The sequence below is a fragment of the Gymnoscopelus braueri genome, assembly GCF_963280865.1.
Source record: "Gymnoscopelus braueri genome assembly, chromosome: 13".
NCBI classification, from domain to species: Eukaryota; Metazoa; Chordata; class Actinopteri; order Myctophiformes; family Myctophidae; genus Gymnoscopelus; species Gymnoscopelus braueri.
The window spans coordinates 44,056,271-44,077,681 of record NC_137615.1 but is presented as its reverse complement, the minus strand read 5'-3'; the positions used below and the strand labels follow the sequence as shown (position 1 = coordinate 44,077,681).

Below are 21,411 nucleotides of genomic sequence, written 5' to 3'. Positions count from 1 at the left end.
GCAGACGCTTTTATCCAAAGCGACTTACAATAAGTGTATTCAACATAGGTAGGGAACGAAAACTACTAATCACCAGAAGTCTTTAGTGCATTTTCTGCAAAAACAATTAACCAAGAGTATACCTAGCGCTAAGGTAAAAGTGCAATATATCAGCTACCTATTTCCTTAAACAGATGAGACAAAATAGCTAAATCAAATGAGCATGAGCTAAAACAAATAAGTGTATCGACTAAACAAGATCCAATAAACAATACAGCAAGCGTTCGTACAACTAGTTAACAACAAGTAGGCCAGGCAGAGAGGAAGGGTAGTGTTTCCTGAAGAGGTGGGTTTTCAGCCTGCGGCGAAATATGGGCAGTGACTCTGCTGTCCTAACATCAGTGGGAAGTTCATTCCACCACTGTGGGGCCAGAACAGAAAAGAGTCGTGACCGTGTGGATCGGCCAGAAGGACCCTTGAGTGACGAGGCAATCAGTCGCCCCGAGGTGGCAGACCGAAGTGGTCGGGCAGGGGTGTAGGCATCGACCATAGCCCGGAGGTAAGAAGGAGCTGTTCCTTTCACTGCCCTATAGGCTAGCACCAGGGTTTTGAACTGGATGCGAGCCGCTACGGGGAGCCAGTGTAGAGAACGGAGAAGGATGGTTGTGTGGGAGAACTTGGGGCGGTTGAACACCAGACGAGCCGCAGCTTTCTGAACAAGCTCCAGAGGTCTGAGATGCCGGAGCACCAGCAAGGAGGGAGTTGCAGTAGTCCAGGCGGGAGATGACAAGAGCCTGGATGAGCACCTGGGCTGCCTTCTCCGTGAGGAAGGGGCGAATCCTCCTGATGTTGTAGGAGGAATCTGCAGGACCTTGTCACTGATGCGATGTTTGCCGAGAACGTCAGTTGATCGTCCAGGGTCACACCCAGATTCTTCGCAGTCCGAGTTGAGGTCACCACAGCATTATCAATGGTGATGGCCATGTCTCGGTGCGGACAGCCCTTCCCCGGGAGGAACATCAGCTCGGTCTTGTCCAGGTTGAGCTTCAGGTGGTTTGTCGACATCCACTCCGAGATGTCAGCCAGACAAGCAGCAATGCGTGCCTCCACTTGGGTATCAGAGGGGGGGAATGAGAGGATCAGCTGGGTGTCATCGGCATAGCAGTGGTAGGAAAAGCCATGGGAGTGGATGACAGCACCAAGAGATGTAGTGTAGAGAGAGAAAAGAAGAGGACCCAGAACCGAGCCTTGGGGAACCCCAGTTGTGAGCCTGTGTGGTTCTGACACAGACCCTCTCAGCATCACCTGGTAGGAGCGACCCGTCAGGTAGGATGCAAACAGGGAGAGTGCAGAGCCTGAGACACCCATCCCCTCGAGGGTGGAGAGGAGGATCTGATGGTTCACCGTGTCGAACGCTGCAGACAGGTCCAGGAGTATCAGGACGGAGGAGAGAGAGTTCGCTCTAGCGGCATGGAGCGACTCCGTCACTGCCAGGAGGGCAGTCTCTGTCGAGTGACCCACTTTGAACCCAGACTGGTTGGAGTCCAGGAGGTTGTTCTGGTGGAGGTAGGAGGACAGTTGTTTAAAGACAGCACGTTCGAGAGTTTTAGATAGGAAGGATAGAAGGGAAACCGGTCTGTAGTTCTTGATCTCAGAGGGGTCAAGTGTCGGTTTCTTCAGGAGGGGGGTGACTCTGGCATTCTTGACTCATGACTTCAGTGACACACACACACACACACACACACACACGATGACTGTCTGCCAACTACTCCGTGTAGCAGCTCTGCTAACGTTACTGATGAGAGGTGAGTAATATAATAATATATATATATATATATATATAATAAACTTTATTTATATAGCACTTTTCAAAAACATGTAAAAACAAAGGAACCATACAAAAATAATAAGACCAAAAATAAGAGTGAAAGCAGAGAACTAGCTGACTATTCCTTCTAGCTAAAGGCCATTCTGAGTTTTTAAAAGATTTTTAAAAGTGGACAACGAAGTGGCCTGTCTAACTTGCAGGGGGAGTTGGTTCCAGAGTAGAATAGAATCTCTGAGTAGAGTAGAATCTCTGTTGCCTTACTAGTGGTGAACAGTAATTAAGTACATTTGCTTCAGTACTGTACTTAAGTAATTTTCTTTATGTGGGGAAGATGGACGATGGCAATAACCTTGAACCTTGCAATTTCTTCTGGATAATTGTAACAGCAAGAAGGCATAGGGGACAGCCCATGATGCTCATAGCTCCATTTTCCCCATAGAATCCCAATCTAACTGACATCCACGCTGTGTCCCTGCTGCTATCCAACAAACAAGCATTGCTTTCTGCATACACCTAATGGTCAGACTACATTTTTTGTTCTGGAGCTGTTCTGGAGAGGGGAGAGGAGGCTCTGAGCCATAATGATAAGTCACTGGGGGGCCCTGGGAATATTAATGGTCAGCCACCAACCAGACACCGACTCTCCTGTGAGCCAGTCTGACATAGGGACACTCCCGTCTGCCTGACTTGGAGGACGTGAGGATGGACACTTGAATATTGGAATTTGGCTATTGCGATGCACAACATGGAGGTCTTAGAACTACCATCACGGACCGACAAGCCCCATTCTCTTTAACTGCCTATGAGCACTCGTCCTGGGGTCCCAAGTGCCCCACTATCTTTAATGGGACATGTCTGAGCCAGATGTTGGGGATTTTGCACCTTGGACATGGGGAGAGGAGAAGCTCAGGGTCTGCTTGGCTCCTATAACTTTGCTCTTCTGTGCTCCAAGTGCCCAGGGAGCAATCCAGTGACCCCCACTCCCCTCTACCCACCTGAGGGGAACCCTAGGCCCACTAAACTCTAGACCAGACCCCCTTTTACCTCTTCAACCAACCCCAACCACCATACTCCCCTCTGCCTAAGCACCCAGTAGAGACTTGGTTCTGACAGCTCTGCACTAACCTCCTTAGCCACCCACCCCTCTTTGCACACTCAAGCTGATTGTTTTCCTAATGTGTAAAAAGAGTTATTAAAAAATCTATTTAACAAAACTCTTGATAGTTTTTCATGACCATCTACCATATGGCCGAGTTTCGTAAAAAGTGTATGCACGGTTAAGCCAGAACTGTCAAAAACAAGTGTTTTTTAAACTGCTCAAAATTGTGGAAAATCTAAGGGCGGTGCTTACTGGTCAAAATGATACATGTGTTCCTCATGAGTCACGGCACAAGTGTAAGCAAGTTTCACAACTTTCAGCCAAACGAGGCATGACTTTAAAGTTTGCATTTTCAAAAAATTGCTATAGCGCCCCCCTTTGGCCAATTGGAGTAAGATTGGTTTCAGTGATATTTTGAATGACCGTCTACATTAAGTTTCAAACAAATGTGAGTCTACATGTATGTCTTAGGGGCAGATGAATAATTGTCATAAAACTGCAATATTCATTGGCTCATAAAAGCTTAACGTTTTCACTTAGACAAAATCCAGCCCCATAAATCTGTTGGTATAGGTCCAAAGTTCATGTGTAGACAGTTTCGTGCAGATTGCTCAAAAATCCCAGGAGGAGTTTGATTTGAACTGCTTTTCATATAATTCAAAATGGTGGGAGAGCTAAAGGTCAAAATTCAAAAGTCAGAGTGTGAAAGTTGTTCGGCATGAGGAGACGCATGTGTGTATCGAAGTTTCATGTCTGTAGGTCAAACAGGGCATGAGTTGTACCTGGTCAAAGTTGGCATTTTCAATTGATTGCTACAGCGCCACCCTTTGGCCAATGGTTTTGAGTTTCGGGCCTTGGCCTTGGCCAAAACCACACCTATAAATAATGTAACGGGTAGTGCAGGTGTTTTGCGGATAAGGCTGGTGTCCCAAAATAGCAACTTTTGCACGGGAAAGCCCCTTGCGCAGGGGTCATCAACATGTCTGTACACGGACAAACATGTCCGTGGCAAGACATGTCTATGTCCGTGGCACATTCTTATATATTTTATTCATTATAGAAACATAATAAAATGCGTTACCAAAATACTTTGGTGACTCTAAAGTAAAATGCTCATTACATGAGTTGCAGGAGATTTTTAGTAGGCCTATTGCACATGGTAACTGTACACACAATTGCATCAGGTGAAGACAACAAGACTAAGCTAAACCAAATGATTGCTAATAACTGCCTCAATTCTGTGAAAATAGCAAAATGTGCTTTTAAAAAAAGGTAATATTACCAGAATCACATAAGCCCGCCTAGCCCTAAATATATAATAATTAACTCCTGGTGTGCCATATTGTCTACTCTATTCCACAGCGCGCCGCTACACATTTTAAAACGGGGTCATCCCTATGTTCCCCGGGTTCTATGTTCCCCACTAAGGTTAGGGATCCCTTATCCAAATCAATCAATCACAACACATCACGGCATGTTGTGAGCTTGTAGACCAGGAAGTGTCTTTCCGTCCGGTGGATTATTTTACATTTTGGCCAAAAAGTGTATTTTAGACGTGAGGGGGGGGGGGGGGGGGGGCTCAGAGTGCTCCCACCTATAGAGTTGTCTTTCAACTCCATAAAACCGTCTCAGTTTTGGTGAGTAGCGAAAGTGTATTTCTTATTTTTACTCCCAACGACAGGTTATGTAGCCTGTGGTGCGGTCGTATTGGCTCATCGGTAGCATAGCCTTAAGGGAACAGGAACTCCACTGTCTAGGGTATGGACCAGAGCTAGGCTTGGCCTTCATTAATCACTCATCATGTACATATCTTTTTTGCCTCTCAAGTTTCCATGTTCCAGTGTTCCATTGGCATTTTATCCTTGACGTTTCCGTGAGAAGCATTTAACATGTAATTATTATGTCTAATAAATCAAACCTTGGACTTTCTCATCAACAGAGAATACCTGATCACCTTAATGGAATCCAGTAGCTACCATACTATGCCAAACCAAATAGTTTAGCTGGTAGAACTTGATCTCCCTCTTTCCTCAAGTAACGCTGTCTTTTGAAAAGCCAGCAATATATTAGCCATATGATGTATAATATTACACACGCACTCACCTTTGCAGCTAAGTGTTCATTTTGAGGTTGAAGCAAGTCTGTACTGATGAGACTCAATTATTATTATCCCAAATTATTAGGATTGAATCTGTTGGTCGTTAAGTGGCTCAGTAGTTAATGCAGACATACTATCGTTTTAAAACGTGCAGCACATTGGAATAGACCCTATGACTCATTAGGAGTCCATTAGTATACATTTAGGGCTAGGCCACTGTGTTTTTGGTAAGATGATTATTTTGCATGTCCGTGGCAAAATTGAAATATTAATGAAAATGTCCATCACAAGCTGCCATGGTGATGACCCCTGCTCAAAATGTCTGTGCACTCCACTGTAGCATACAATTTGTGTAGAACCATCCATTTCTTTGGCAGCGTGGCTACCGAAATCATAACAAACACAAAGAAAATAGCTAAATAACTAAATGGTGTGTTATTCAAAAGACTAAGATTAAGACTAAATAAGAATTTGCTGTCAATTAACTCTGGAAACATTCCCTACCCCAAAATGTCACATCCCTAATGACAGAGTGTGATGATCTGAATGTATAATTTTCAAAAAGTATTTGATTGTCAGTTGTGAGACATAGAATAGAACTATACTGTAGGTCTGCTGCACAGCTGACACCTCATGCAGTGCACTTCATGATGACTCCTTTGGTGGACACACCATAAATGGTACCAAGATCATATGAGACTTGTCTCATGGTCATGCTCAATGCTTCAGTTCATTAGATGTTAAACCAAAGGGAACTTCACCTCATGGTGACTCGCTCATTAAGACTCTCTAGTTTAATGCCACATAATTTGTTCTAGATCTTATGCTTGATTATGCAGAATGCAGTGGATCTTACTATTAGTTTAACCATTGCATTGTGCTAGAAAACTGCATCCACTTGTGGTGTTAGCGGGTCAAATTTGACCCGTGATTTAAATCAGCCCAAAATACTCAAAAAATTAAAAAATGTATATATTTTTTCTCCCACCTCATAGCTGACTTGTAATGCATCCATATCCATGTAAACACTTTTTAAAATATTATGTTGGGTTAGGGCTAGGGTTTCATTTTTCAATATATCTTGTTTTCTATTATAAAAATGTTAAAATTCACTCATTAAATTTCCTATAATGAAGGCAATGGATAATGATGTTATCTAGCTATAATAGAATAATTAAGAATAATAATTAGAACACACTTCCAAAAAAAAAATATTGAAGAAATACTTGTTTTCTTTTTTTAAATTTAAAATGTTTTAATATTATAAAAAATAGTGACACTAGTGGTGTTAGGGTTATTTTTGACCCGTTTACCATAGAAGGTAAAAAGTCATTTATTTTTCATAAACTCAAACTTTATTTTACTCCTGATAGCAAATGCGTCTCTCTCAATCTCAAACATGTAAACATTGAATATTGACAATTTGGGGGGAATTGAGCCACACTTCTCTGCCGGGTCATTTCGGACCCTAACACCACAAGTGTCACTTTTTTTATAGAGACTTTCAGAATTAATTAAAATGATGATAAATATTTTTGTTGTGTTAAAATGGCTATTTCTGGGGGTGGTTAAAAATGGTTATTTTCAAGGGGGCACGGTGGCGCAGTCGGTAGCGATGTCGCCTCACAGCTAGAAGGTCCTGCGTTTGATTCCAGCCGGGGACGCTGTGGGCGTGTCTTCTCCTCCGCGTCATCAGCGCCCATACCCTAGGTGGGGTTGGCGAAAGGGCCTCTCTGTGTGGAGTTTGCATGTTCTCCCCGTTTCTATAGGCTAGTTAATACCGTCCTCCAGACGTTTTATCAAGATGAAGATATTTCCTATCAAGCCAGAAAAACCCACCTATAGCTGAAGCTGTTTGCACACATTGACACAACACTTATATAATGACTATAATGACTAAACCCAATGACTAGTACAGACACTTTATGTAGTACAGCAGTGACTCTTAAACCTTTTTCATTTCAAGGATATGCATTCGGCCACGGACGCCCATGTGATACAATTGTGTTTATCTCTGGTACCCCAACCTAAACTGTAAAATCCTCAGTGTTAATTTAACTCTAAGAGTGTAAAAATGAATCCAAACGTTGAGAAACAGTGTGTACAGCACCTCTGTTCCCTCTTCCCTGATGAACAAAACAAATGATGTGCTGTAAATTATTTAAATTTGTCATTTTAATAGCTTGTTTCCATTCCTTTTCAGGGACTCACTCACAATTAGATGGTAAGTAAAGCTTTATTTTATTGTTTCTTTTACCTGGCTAAAGAGCAATAATTCCCTGCTAAGGCTGCTCATTTAGTCTAACCTAGCCAGTTGACCCATATTTAGGTTCAGAGTCAATAAGGTTACGAACATTTACTGTATGTAAAACCCCAGTCTAAGTCCTAAAACAGAACACAGATATTTAGTCTTCAGTGACACACCTTTTACCTTTACTTTCATGGTGAACATTTGCTGCATATACAGCCTATGCTATTTCCCCATTCATTCAGTTGTACAAATTCACACATGTGAGCTACAAAGCATTGTAGATTGGCTATTTTCAGCGAAGAGATTTGTTGTAGAAGAACTGTGGAATCTAGTATAGAGTCCTGCTGAAGTGGTTTAGACTGATTTACACTTCATCGTATGACAGCACATAAATTAAGCATTACTCTATTGGCTTTGCCACCCAGATCTATTGACAGTTGTGTTTCTCTCAGTGTGTGGCCAGGCTCCTCTGAACACCAGGATAGTTGGAGGTGAAGACGCTCCAGCTGGGAGCTGGCCCTGGCAGGCCCTTATACTTACAAAAACTTCTCTCTGTGGAGGATCTCTTATTAACAAGGAATGGGTGCTGTCAGCTGCTCACTGCTTCAACAGGTGGGGTATTATTACCAGCAAGAGATCCGCTACTCTCACAAGACCAGTTCATTAATACTTGCAAAAAGAAAAGTGAATATTGTGCTCATTATGGATTGTCTTTTTTCTTTACTCCTAGTAATCATACACATGACACATCTGGTGTCACTGTTTATCTGGGTCTGCAGAGTGCTCAACAAGCCAACCCCAACACGGTCTCTCGGTCGGTTAGCCAGGTCATCCGCCACAACAACTACAACAGTGTAACTAGTGATAATGACATCGCTCTTCTGAAACTTGCATCACCGGTGACGTTTACCGACTATATCCGACCAGTCTGCCTGGCAGCATCGGGAAGCACCTTCTACAGTGGTATCGACAGCTGGATCACTGGCTGGGGCACCATTGGAACTGATCGTGAGTATAGTGAATCAAAACAAAGCCCATTTTGTTTGTAGCATTTCATACCGGGTGAATTAATTTGTCCCTGGTCGTCGTCGATAATTAAATGAAGAAATAAACACACATTGATTAAGATGAGGGAATGATTATTGATTTATATGTTTACCTCATTGCCTGATGATCTGGTTTGGTTTACAGGTAGTGAGTAGGTCAGAGTAGTACATTTAAAGCCATGTATCTTATACATGGTGCAGTACAGAAAGAGAGGATGGGAGATATGTTCATATCAGGTAGTCATCACCGTTATGCAGCAGGTCAGTTGACTGATTAAAGAAAACAAAACATTTGATATGGTCATTTGCTCATGAAACTAACTTTGTGTCTCCCTAGTTGCCCTCCCTTCCCCCCAAAACCTCCAGGAAGTGGAGGTTCCAGTGGTGGGGAACAGACAGTGTAACTGCAACTATGGAGTGGGCAGAATCACTGACAATATGATCTGTGCTGGACTTAGTGCTGGAGGGAAGGACTCATGTCAGGTGATCATTTGAATAGTTGTGTTCATTGTTTCTTCCTGGAAATATCTCATTGTTTTAATGCAGTATGTGTTTCCCTATAGGGAGATTCAGGAGGCCCAATGGTGAGCAAAGAAGGTGCCTGCTGGATTCAGTCTGGAATAGTGAGTGTGGAATAATCCATGATTATGAAAGATAACTGTGTATTATTATTGGTGCAACAGCAATGTGCTTTTATTGTCCTGCAGGAGTTAGCAAACATGTACTGTTTGAGTTGAGCCTAGTGGTACAGAGTGGGCAGAGGCAGGCTCCCTGCTGTGCTCCTGAGCTTCAAAGACTTCTTGCATACCAGAGACAATAGGCCTTTGTGTGGAAGATAGGGAACAGGTCTCGCTATCAGGTGGTGGGTTTCTAAACAAAAGAGATAGCAACTCCGAGCGGGGGAGCTCTGAAGAGAGTGTGACAGGAAGCGGCAGGCAATCGCAAGGCTTTGTGGGTAAACAGAACTTCCGGTTGCTTGAACCTCCCTGAAGGAGGGCACTGTGTGAGAAGTTTATAAAGGAGCCTGTCTAGGAACAAACTTCAGATTCGATAAGTAACTGGCCATGGGTTGTCCCTCGAATATGGGTTCTTGAGTGACCCATTGATCGTCTGGAAGAGAGTGGAAAGTCAATAGTAAGTAAAGCATTGTAAATGATTGTATGTTTGATGTGTTCATAATGGGATGAAGTCATATCTTTAATACTGTGAATGTTCTGTGCTTATTTTCTCTCTTACCAGGTTTTATTACCTATTTACCTAAATGTATTGTATGTGTTATTAGTAAAATAAATCACCTTAAAAGACATTTGGTACGAGTAATGCCTTAGACTCTCTCCTCTCTCTGCCCTTTCATTTGGGCTTAGTAACCGTTGTTTAACTCTGCACAAAGCAGAAAACTAGGTTGGCTATAAAAGTGAACAGTAATAAAACTATTTATGCCCCCGGAGGAGGCATCTATGAGTTTTAGGCGGAATAGCCGTGTTATACAGAAATATAACACAGTTATTAAACTCTAGTAATCCCCGGAGGGGATTTTAGGTTTAACCGTTAAATTACGCAGTTATTAAACTGTAGTGTCTCTTAAGAGAGACATCTATGAGTTAAGTTGATTAACCGTGTTATCATAGGTATAACACAGTTATTAAACTCTAGTAATCCCTGGAAGGGATTTCTTTAGGTTTAAAGTATTAATTACAAGTAAATAAACTAATGATAGTCTCCGGAGGAAACTTATCTGAGTTTAGTAATTGGAACTCTGCTTGTTACACTGTAATAAGACTGTAGTGTCCTCGAGGGGGACAGCTTAGAGTTAATAAGCGAAGGACACTGTGTTTGAACTCCGCTTATTACAGAGTATAAATTACCAAGTAATTAAACAATTATAAAACCGTGGTAGCCTATGTAATAGCTAGATAGGTATTAGGCCCTTGAAGCGGATGGTATAATTGTGTGATTTTGTGTTGTTGTAAAGATATGACACACTAAAAGTAATTGAATTATGCGTGTTATATAAAGAAATAACAGTATAAAAACTCCTATAGCCATAGGAATGAAAACACACTGTCTCTTTAAGATGAGAAGTGAGTTGTAACAAAGTATCTATTAGACCTGGTTATGGGACAGGTTAAAATAGGTTATCAGCACTAACACTGGAGAAATGAACTAATGTTAGAGTGGAAATCAGCGCCGAAAGGGTCGGTGTGGGACAAAGAGTCTCCAACAGTCACAGCACAAAAGAGAGTCATCGAATCCACGAAGGACGGAGACAGCTGTTGCTTGAAAAGGACAGCTACTATTGTCGAGACCGTACGGGCGCTACCGTGAGAAGGCTACCGGGAAGAGAACCAACCAGGTGCTATGAACAAAGCCCCACAGTTTGCAAAAAGTGTGGAGAAAGGACTGTAGATTTGGGGATGCTGCGTGCTAACAGATTCTATTGTCTGAGCTAAGGATAAGGAGCTGAGGGAGAAGCTAGAAGCTAACCACAGGTTATGTAGCTATAGGCTACCGTTAAAAGTTTGATTAGCGTACCAGAGGGGGTGGGGGTTGCTACCAGCTAACTTTTCCTTTGTCTAGCATAGTGCTAAGCTAACAGCCACTGGGAGGGGGTGGGGAATTGGCTACCAGTAATACACTGTCTAACCAGACTTTGATAGACTGATACTGTGAGTAACTAGATGATTGGTGTACAAGAACAGGGGATCAATGGTAATCATTGTGGGTTAAATACTAGAATGTACATTGGTAGAGCAAAATATATCCTATCCAGTATTAATTAACAAAATTAACTAATGTAAGTAGACCATTAAAAGGCTTCTTGCGTGGAATGCTGATAGGGTGGGTGCTATTTTACAGGTTAAACACAGTGTTAATTAATTATTGTTGTTATATAGCTAAAGGCTGAAACAACACTGTTACTTGCTAAAAATAACTGACGATTGCTGTCACAGCCCATTGAATTAAGACTAACTAAGAGACCTTATACCCAAACAGGGGAAATGGCAGAGTTAGCTGAAAGAGTGAGAGCAGCAAAGAAAGTCTTTGAGTGGGAAATAGTGTTGGCTGAAGATGATATGTCTTTTCAGTGGCAGCCCAAAGAGCTAGCCACAAAGAAAGAGCATCTGAGGACAGTTTTTACTAGACTCTATGAGATTACAGGTGATTATATCACCAAGCTTATAGAAAGTGGCAGCGACGCATCTGAGGTTTACAAGATGATAGAAGCTTGTGAACAGAGGTTTGTTGAAACAGACCAGAAATTTGTGACCTACTTTTGGTCCAACTATGTGAAAGTGCAAATGCACAATCTAGTCCAGGAATTAGTGCAGGCTTTAGAGGAGGCTGAGAAGATCAGCTCACAGGCCGCGTCCAGCATGGCGCAAAATAAGAAAGGGCGTGAGTTATCTAGGAGACTCGGTTATCTTGAGGAAGCAATGCTGGGGTGGGAAGGCCATGTCTCTAGGCTTAAGGAAACAGAGATGTGCAATAAATATCAGCAGCTGAGGGAAAGAAAGGAAGCCCAGTTGACCAAATGGTTAAACCCCCCAGTGAATCCACATTCCCCTGCTGTGGGGGAAGGGCAAATGACTATCTCCACAGATAAGGCAGCAGATTCGGTCATAAAGCAGGAAGCAGACCACGCTGCAGAGGGGGGTAGGAATGTCACACCTACAGATGGATCAGCTGGGCCAGCAGTCCTCAGAGTGAAACCAGATGGCATCACTACTGCAAGGGACAACGCTGAGACCCCTTTCCACGCTGCTCCGAGGGAGGCAGGGACCCCTTTCCACGCTCCGAGGGAGGCAGAGACCCCTTTCCACGCTGCTCCGAGGGACCACGCGGAGAAGGAGGTCAATCCTGAGGAAGTAACTGCGGAGAACCAGTCACTGGAGATCGAGAGAGCAGCTTCGATGGACAACGCGGCGGAGGGATATCTCCTCATCACGACACGCAGGGAAGGCGCCGAGGAGGTCGTGACGGCCGGCGGAGAGGAGCCATCGGCGGCGGGGGAGGTGCCACTGGAGATCGCGAGAGAAGCGAGAGAAGCTGCAGGGGAGACCCCATTCCACGCTGCGATCGAGAGAGCAGCTGCAAAGGTGCCACTGGTGATCGATGGAGCTGGACCTGGGGACGAGACGCCTGCGGAGGAAGCCGAGGGGGATCGACCAGAGGGAGCCAACGTCGCAGATGAGCAGACCGCCAGGGAGGCCGCTTCAATGGACGTCGCCACGGCGGTGAAAGTCTTCACCAATCCACTCGACGCAGAGGGGAGCCAGTCACTGGAGGTCGCTGAACCAGGAGAGAAGCCGGCGAGGGCGTCAGTAGACGCCGCTGCTGCGACGGACGTCGCCGCCAGCCCACTCAACACGGAGAAGAAGGGATCCGAGTCGCCTGGCAAGGGTGGCGTTCGCTCCAAGCGCCCGTCTACGAAAGGTGGCAGGCAGATGGCCCAAAGCAGACCAGTCAGGCCTGTCAAGGGTGGCGTTCGCTCCAAGCGCCCGTCTACGAAAGGTGGCAGGCAGATGGCCCAAAGCAGACCAGTCAGGCCTGTCAAGGGTGGCGTTTGCTCCAAGGGCCCGTCTAAGAAAGGTGGCAGGGAACCAGCTACCAGCGGACCGGTGGCGTTCAAGAAGGGAGCCGCCGAAGACAGACCAGTCGGGTCTGTCCGAAAACGGGGACTGGGCGCCAAACCAGCTCCCCCAGAACCCCTCAGAAAGAAGTCTGAGTGGGTAAAAACTGGCATCCGTGCGCCCGCTCGGAAAGAGAGGGGCGGGGTGCTACGTCAGGCAAAGAGAATGCGTCGTCCTGGTGGGGCTGTAACTAGAAAAAAGAAGGTGAAGATTAAAGATAAACTATCCCTTCTCCACCCCCCTGCGGGGGGGGCTGGGTGGAGCAGAGCTCCACGCTCTTTCTCGGCGGCGGCTGAGAGAAGCCCCCAGAAGGGGGTTGGTGGGATTGCAGTCCCACTGGCGGCCAGAAGAGTGCCATCAGACGGTATTGCTGCTGCTGCGGAGACAGCTGCAGGGGATATCCATCCAGAGGGCGCCGCGGGGGACGTGACGGTCGAAGTAGAGACAGCCGAGGGGAAGACCGACACCAATTCACACACCGACATCACACCAGTGCAGAGCGTCATGGCACCACCTAAGAAAGGTGGCCGTCCCGAGCCTGAAGCCCTGTTGGGCCAAGGTGGGAGGTCAGTAGCGACAAGACCCAGACCAGTCGAGGTGAAAAAATGCAATTGTGAAAACTGCAAGCCTCTTGACCTCCTGAAAAAATGCAATTGTGAAAACTGCAAGCCTCCTGACCTCCTGAAAAAATGCAAATGTGAAACCTGCAAGCCACGTAAACCCTTCGCACCAGTCCGGTGGGTCGTGGGGAAATTGCGAGGGAAGAAGGAAAAGTTGAAGCAGAAAGTCACTGTCCCACCACAGTCATCAGCGCGGGCTGGTGGTGGGATTGCAGTTCCACTGGTGGCTGGTGGCGCCAGCAAAGTGACACTGACAAACGAACAGGCTTGACTAACAGGTCTATCCAGTTAGGAGCTGTGAACAGTGGTACGCGGTGCGGACAATAAGCGAAAAAGATGCCAACGTGGTGTCTAAAAAATCGAAATGTCTTATTTGAGCGACTGTTTACTTAGGAATTTCGAGAGATATTGTGTAAATGAATGTATCATTTGTAGTGTTTACGATATTACCAGAAGAAATAACTTGCATAATGAAATGTATTAATTTACTGCCGACAATATGCCACTAAGTCAAAATGCAACAATAATTTGGAAGGTTCTTCCATAACAACAAAATTATTCAGTACTGATGTGGACTCATGATCTGAGCAATCAGGCCCTTTTGAATTATTATTTGTTGATTGTATAAAAAGCATTTGGGATGTGGACTGGAGGTTTAAATGCAGAGTGAAGTTTCTTAAAGGTAAGATTGTAGATCAGCCATTTTAAAATCTTTTAAATCCTTTGCCCAAGTTACAATGTCAATTACCATGGCAACATGCCCTAAATAGGACATTGACTTACTAGGGAAAAAAGTGGGAGAAGAAAAGTTTTCCAAAACAATTTGAATTCCTAAAAAAGTTTAAAGATTACAAATTGAGAAAGTTAAGTTGAACTGTAAATTATTCCAAAATATGGGTTTAGAGCCACTTAAAGACAATGTGTGAAAATTGTGTTGAGAATGTAACCTGTATGAGTGTGGGATCAGAGCAGTTTACAGAGATGAAATCGAACTTTTCCGCCATACTTTCGCCAAATACTGACCTAAGCCATGATTTAAGAAGCCAAAAAAGCTCACAGTGAATGGTGGTAGTAGAGGTTGGTTGTGAGAGAACTGAACAGGGTTCAGTTATCACAGGTGGCAGGTGTGGAATAATCCATGATTATGAAAGATAACTGTGTATTATTATTGGTGCAACAGCAATGTGCTTTTATTGTCCTGCAGGAGTTAGCAAACATGTACTGTTTGAGTTGAGCCTAGTGGTACAGAGTGGGCAGAGGCAGGCTCCCTGCTGTGCTCCTGAGCTTCAAAGACTTCTTGCATACCAGAGACAATAGGCCTTTGTGTGGAAGATAGGGAACAGGTCTCGCTATCAGGTGGTGGGTTTCTAAACAAAAGAGATAGCAACTCCGAGCGGGGGAGCTCTGAAGAGAGTGTGACAGGAAGCGGCAGGCAATCGCAAGGCTTTGTGGGTAAACAGAACTTCCGGTTGCTTGAACCTCCCTGAAGGAGGGCACTGTGTGAGAAGTTTATAAAGGAGCCTGTCTAGGAACAAACTTCAGATTCGATAAGTAACTGGCCATGGGTTGTCCCTCGAATATGGGTTCTTGAGTGACCCATTGATCGTCTGGAAGAGAGTGGAAAGTCAATAGTAAGTAAAGCATTGTAAATGATTGTATGTTTGATGTGTTCATAATGGGATGAAGTCATATCTTTAATACTGTGAATGTTCTGTGCTTATTTTCTCTCTTACCAGGTTTTATTACCTATTTACCTAAATGTATTGTATGTGTTATTAGTAAAATAAATCACCTTAAAAGACATTTGGTACGAGTAATGCCTTAGACTCTCTCCTCTCTCTGCCCTTTCATTTGGGCTTAGTAACCGTTGTTTAACTCTGCACAAAGCAGAAAACTAGGTTGGCTATAAAAGTGAACAGTGAGCTTCGGTGTGGGTTGCGCCCAGCCTAATATACCTGGAGTCTACGCCAGAGTGTCTCAGTACCAGTCTTGGATCAACAGTCAGATAACCAGCGACCAGCCAGGATTTATCACCTTCACTTCCTCTGGGACTAACAGTGACTTGAGCGTCACCTGTGCTGGCCTGCAACCAACTACAGGTTAGGGTTTCATCTTTCAATGTATCTTGTTTTCAATTATAAAAATATTAAAATTCACTCATTACATTTCCTCTAATGAAGACAATGGATAATTATGTTATCTAGCAATAATAGACTATAGAGCACACTTCCAAAAAAGAATAATAAAAAAAATACTTGTTTTAGTTTTTTTAACTTTAATTATTTTTTATATTATTAAAAATAGTGACACTTGGTGTGTTAGGGTAATTTTTGACCCGTATACCATAGAAGGTAAAAAGTCATTTATTTTTCATAAACTCAAACTTTATTAGACTCCTGATAGCAAATGCCAATTGAGTACAAGTCTCTCTCACTCTCAAACATGTAAACATTTAATATTGATAATTTGGGGGGAATTGAGCCACACTTCTCTGCCGGGTCATTTCGGACCCTAACACCACAGTGTCACTTTTTTATAGAGACCATCAGAATTAATAAAAATTATGATAAACAATTTTGTTGCGTTAAAATGGCTATTTCTGAGGATATCATGAAGCCTTGTTCCAATAAAGAAATGTAAAGGGTATTTTTTACCTATTTAAACTTGATAAGAAAAAAGTGTGTGTCTGTGTGTGTGTGTGTGTGTACAAGAGAGAGAGAGAGATAATATAAGCAAGCAAGCAAGTTGTGTGTGTGTGTGTGTGTGTGTGTGTGTGTGTGTGTGTGTGTGTGTGTGTGTGTGTGTGTGTGTGTGTGTGCGTGTGCGTGTGTGTTCGTGTGTGTGTGTTCGTGTGTGTGTGTGTGCTTGCGTGTGTGTGTGTATGTGTCTGTGTGCGCACGTGCACACAATGTGTGTGTGTGTGTGTGTGTGTGTGTGTGTGTGTGTGTGTGTGTGTGTGTGTGTGTGTGTGTGTGTGTGTGTGTGTGCGCACGCACAAATAAAAGATTAGTTACAGTACCTTAAATTGTAACATAATAGTCCAAACTAAATGTTCTATTTGGTTTAAGTATCAGAAACATTGATGGAATGTTTACACCTGGTGTGTTGATCATTTAGAATCTCTGAGTAATGAATGAATGAGTGATTCCAAAAACAAACTGGGATTAAAGACATCAGGATGAGACTGTATTTGTTTTGCAAGGTCCCTTTGTTTATAACCATAATAATTAACCTCCAGACCTTTTGTCAAGATGAAGATATTTCCTTTGAAGCCAGAAAAACCCACCTATAGCTGAAGCTGTTTGCACACAACACTTATATAATGACTATAATGACTAAACCCAATGACTGGTAAAGACACTTTATGTAGTACAGCAGTGACTCTTAAACCTTTTTCATTTCAATTCGGCCACGGACGCCCATGTGATACAATTGTGTTTATCTCTGGTATCCCAACCTAAACTGTAAAATCCTCAGTGTTAATTTAACTCTAACAGTGTAAAAATGAACCCAAACGTTGAGACACAGTGTATACAGCACCTCTGTTCCCTCTTCCCTGATGAACAAAACAAATGATGTGCTGTAAATTATTTAAATTTGTCATTTTAATAGCTTGTTTCCATTTCTTTTTTCGGGGACTCACTCACAATTAGATGGTAAGTAAAGTTTTATTTTATTGTTTCTTTTACCTGGCTAAAGAGCAATAATTCCCTGCTAAGGCTGCTCATTTAGTCTAACATAGCCAGTTGACCCATATTTAGGTTCAGAGTCAATAAGGTTACGAACATTTACTGTATGTAAAACCCCAGTCTAAGTCCTAAAACAGAACACAGATATTTAGTCTTCAGTGACACACCTTTTACCTTTACTTACATGGTGAACATTTGCTGCATATATACAGCCTAAGCTATTTCCCCATTCATTCAGTTGTACAAATTCACACATGTGAGCTACAAAGCATTGTAGATTGGCTATTTTCAGCGAAGAGATTTGTTGTAGAAGAACTGTGGAATATAGTATAGAGTCCTGTTGAAGTGGTTAAGCCTGATTTACACTTCATCGTATGACAGCACATAAATTAAGCATTACTCTATTGGCTTTGCCACCCAGATCTATTGACAGTTGTGTTTCTCTCAGTGTGTGGCCAGGCTCCTCTGAACACTAGGATAGTTGGAGGTGAAGACGCTCCAGCTGGGAGCTGGCCCTGGCAGGCCCTTATACTTACAAAAACTTCTCTCTGTGGAGGATCTCTTATTAACAAGGAATGGGTGCTGTCAGCTGCTCACTGCTTCAACAGGTGGGGTATTATTACCAGCAAGAGATCCGCTACTCTCACAAGACCAGTTCATTAATACTTGCAAAAAGAAAAGTGAATATTGTGCTCATTATGGATTGTCTTTTTTCTTTACTCCTAGTAATCATACACATGACACATCTGGTGTCACTGTTTATCTGGGTCTGCAGAGTTTAAAACAAACCAACCCCAACACGGTCTCTCGGTCGGTTAGCCAGGTCATCCGCAACCCCAACTACAACAGTGATACTTATGATAATGACATCGCTCTTCTGAAACTTGCATCACCGGTGCCGTTTACTGACTATATCCGACCAGTCTGCCTGGCAGCATCGGGGAGCACCTTCTACAGTGGCATCAACAGCTGGGTCACTGGCTGGGGCAGAATTGGAAGTGGTAGTGAGTATATTGCATTTTTAAAAAGCCCATTTTGTTTGTAGCATTTCATACCGGGTGAATTAATTTAAGAAATAAACACACAGATTTATATGTTTACCTCAGTGTCTGATGATCTGGTTTGGTTTACAGGTAGTGAGTAGGTCAGAGTAGTACATTTAAAGCCATGTATCTTATAAATGGTGCAGTACAGAAAGAGAGAATGGGAGATATGTTCATATCAGGTAGTCATCACCGTTATGCAGCGGGTCAGTTGACTGATTAAAGAAAACAAAACATTTGATATAGTCATTTGCTCATGAAACTAACTTTGTGTCTCCCTAGTTGCCCTCCCTTCCCCCCAAAACCTCCAGGAGGTGGAGGTTCCAGTGGTGGGGAACAGACAGTGTAACTGCAACTATGGAGTGGGCAGAATCACTGACAATATGATCTGTGCTGGACGGAAAGGGAAGGGCTCATGTCAGGTGATCATTTGAATGGTTGTGTTCATTATTTCTTCCTGGAAATATCTCATTGTTTTAATGCAGTATGTGTTTCCCTACAGGGAGATTCAGGAGGCCCAATGGTGAGCAAAGAAGGTGCCCGCTGGATTCAGTCTGGAATAGTGAGCTTCGGTGTGCCTTGCGCCCTGCCTAATCTTCCTGAAGTCTACGTCAGAGTGTCTCAGTACCAGTCTTGGATCAACAGTCAGATAACCAGCGACCAGCCAGGATTTGTCACCTTCACCTCCTCTGGAACTAACAGTGACCTGAACATCACCTGTGAGGGCCCGACTACACCTACAAACACCACCATCCCGACTACACCTACCACCACCACCATCCCGACTACACCTACCACCACCACCATCCCGACTACACCTACCACCACCATCCTGACTACACCTACCACCACCATCATCCCGACTACACCTACCACCACCATCCCGACTACACCTACCACCACCACCATCCTGACTACACCTACCACCACCATCATCCCGACTACACCTACCACCACCATCCCGACTACATCTACCACCACCATCATCCCGACTACACCTACCACCACCATCCCGACTACACCTACCACCACCACCATCCCGACTACACCTACCACCACCATCATCCCGACTACACCTACCACCACCGCCATCCCGACTACACCTACCACCACCACCATCCCGACTACACCTACCACCACCATCCCGACTACACCTACCACCACCATCATCCCGACTACACCTACCACCACCATCCCGACTACACCTACCACCACCACCATCCCGACTACACCTACCACCACCGCCATCCCGACTACACCTACCACCACCACCATCCCGACTACACCTACCACCACCATCCCGACTACACCTACCACCACCATCCTGACTACACCTACCACCGCCATCCCGACTACACCTAGCACCACCACCATCCCGACTACACCTACCACCACCATCCCGACTACACCTACCACAACCACCATCCCGACTACACCTACCACCACCATCCCGACTACACCTACCACCACCATCCCAACTACACCTACCACCACCACCATCCCGACTACACCTACCACCACCATCCCGACTACACCTACCACCACCACCATCCCGACTACACCTACCACCACCATCCCGACTACACCTACCACCACCATCCCGACTACACCTACCACCATCCCGACTACACCTACCACCACCACCATCCCGACTACACCTACCACCGCCATCCCGACTACACCTACCACCGCCATCCCGACTACACCTACCACCACCATCCCGACTACACCTACCACCACCATCCTGACTACACCTACCACCACCATCCCGACTACACCTACCACCACCACCATCCCGACTACACCTACCACCGCCATCCCGACTACACCTACCACCACCACCATCCCGACTACACCTACCACCACCATCCCGACTACACCTACCACCACCATCCCGACTACACCTACCACCACCATCCCGACTACACCTACCACCACCACCATCCCGACTACACATACCACCACCATCCCAACTACACCTACCACCATCATCCCGACTACACCTACCACCACCATCCAGACTACACCTACCACCACCATCCAGACTACACCTACCACCACCATCCCGACTACAACTGCACCTGCACCACCAAAGGTTGTGTTGGAATTCAAACTACAGCAAACCTTCACACCGGCACTTGCAAACACATCCTCACCCGCATTCCAGAACTTAGCAACCCAAGTAGCTTCAGCGGTAAGTCCATTATGATCATGCAAAGCCTGTCAAAGAATTCTCCATATCTTCAGTAATTCCTTCATGCATTTTACTATAATATCGATTTCTGGCAAATGTTTAATAATGATGTTTAAAAAGAAACCTACTGTATGAAAATGTTTTGCTTATATTGTACTATTACCAAATAACAAAACAACTTAAAATGTTTTATAGATTTTAACAAACAACTTCCTCCAGCTTTCAACATGAGAAGAACATTCTTATTAATTAATTAAATGTAAATCTATTAATCATGAACCATGGAATGAACTTATAATAATGATTCTTTTACAGTTTCTCTGGAATTATTCCTGTAATTATTTCAATGACTGAATTTCTGTTTACAGATGGACAACGTCTATAAGACAAAGTTTTCTAATTTCAATCGCACCGTTGTAACCGGCTTCAGGTATGCACCAATGGTGTTTACTGTTTTAAGTATCTATGTTTTTTATTAATTGACTAACATATAATTCATTTGTACCTTTAAAGTAGTCATAAATAACAAAAATGTTGATGCAATATAATTCATAATTACAACAGTAATAATGTAAATAAATCCATTAAAACGTTTCAACATACATTTTACAGCTCAGGATCAGTAAAGGTACAGGCTGAATTAATATTCAACATAGATGCAAATGCCACAGCACCAGATGCCACTTCTGTGACTGATACTCTCGTGGCGGCTGCATCCAGCTCTAATTTCTCCCTTCCTGTGAACACATCATCTATTGTTGCCACTGGTAAGAATTGACTCAACCAATAAAAGCTCACAATGTGCCTTTTTAATGAAATGTTTAATGACATTCCATTTTTTCTTGTTATTAATTATTGCCTGCGCAAGCATTGATATGAAAGTTTTATTTTTACAGTGGTTTTGCCGCACACTACACCTACCACCGCCATCCC

General features: G+C 43.9%; 1 protein-coding gene across 1 annotated transcript; it reads left to right on the top strand.

Moving 5' to 3' along the window:
- Positions 1 to 1,733: 1,733 nt before the first annotated feature.
- LOC308099615 (transmembrane protease serine 9-like) lies at positions 1,734 to 21,221 on the top strand (the record flags this gene model as incomplete). The annotated part of the gene is made up of 15 exons (XM_080448353.1): positions 1,734 to 1,784; positions 7,208 to 7,228; positions 7,708 to 7,867; positions 7,986 to 8,263; positions 8,639 to 8,784; positions 8,865 to 8,924; positions 11,388 to 11,697; positions 13,066 to 13,491; positions 15,472 to 15,627; positions 17,675 to 17,849; positions 17,968 to 18,245; positions 18,567 to 18,706; positions 18,787 to 19,003; positions 20,404 to 20,478; positions 21,199 to 21,221. Exons 1-15 carry the CDS (start codon positions 1,778 to 1,780, stop codon positions 21,219 to 21,221), a joined length of 2,472 nt encoding a protein of 823 aa, XP_080304479.1. The 5' UTR covers positions 1,734 to 1,777.
- Positions 21,222 to 21,411: the final 190 nt, after the last annotated feature.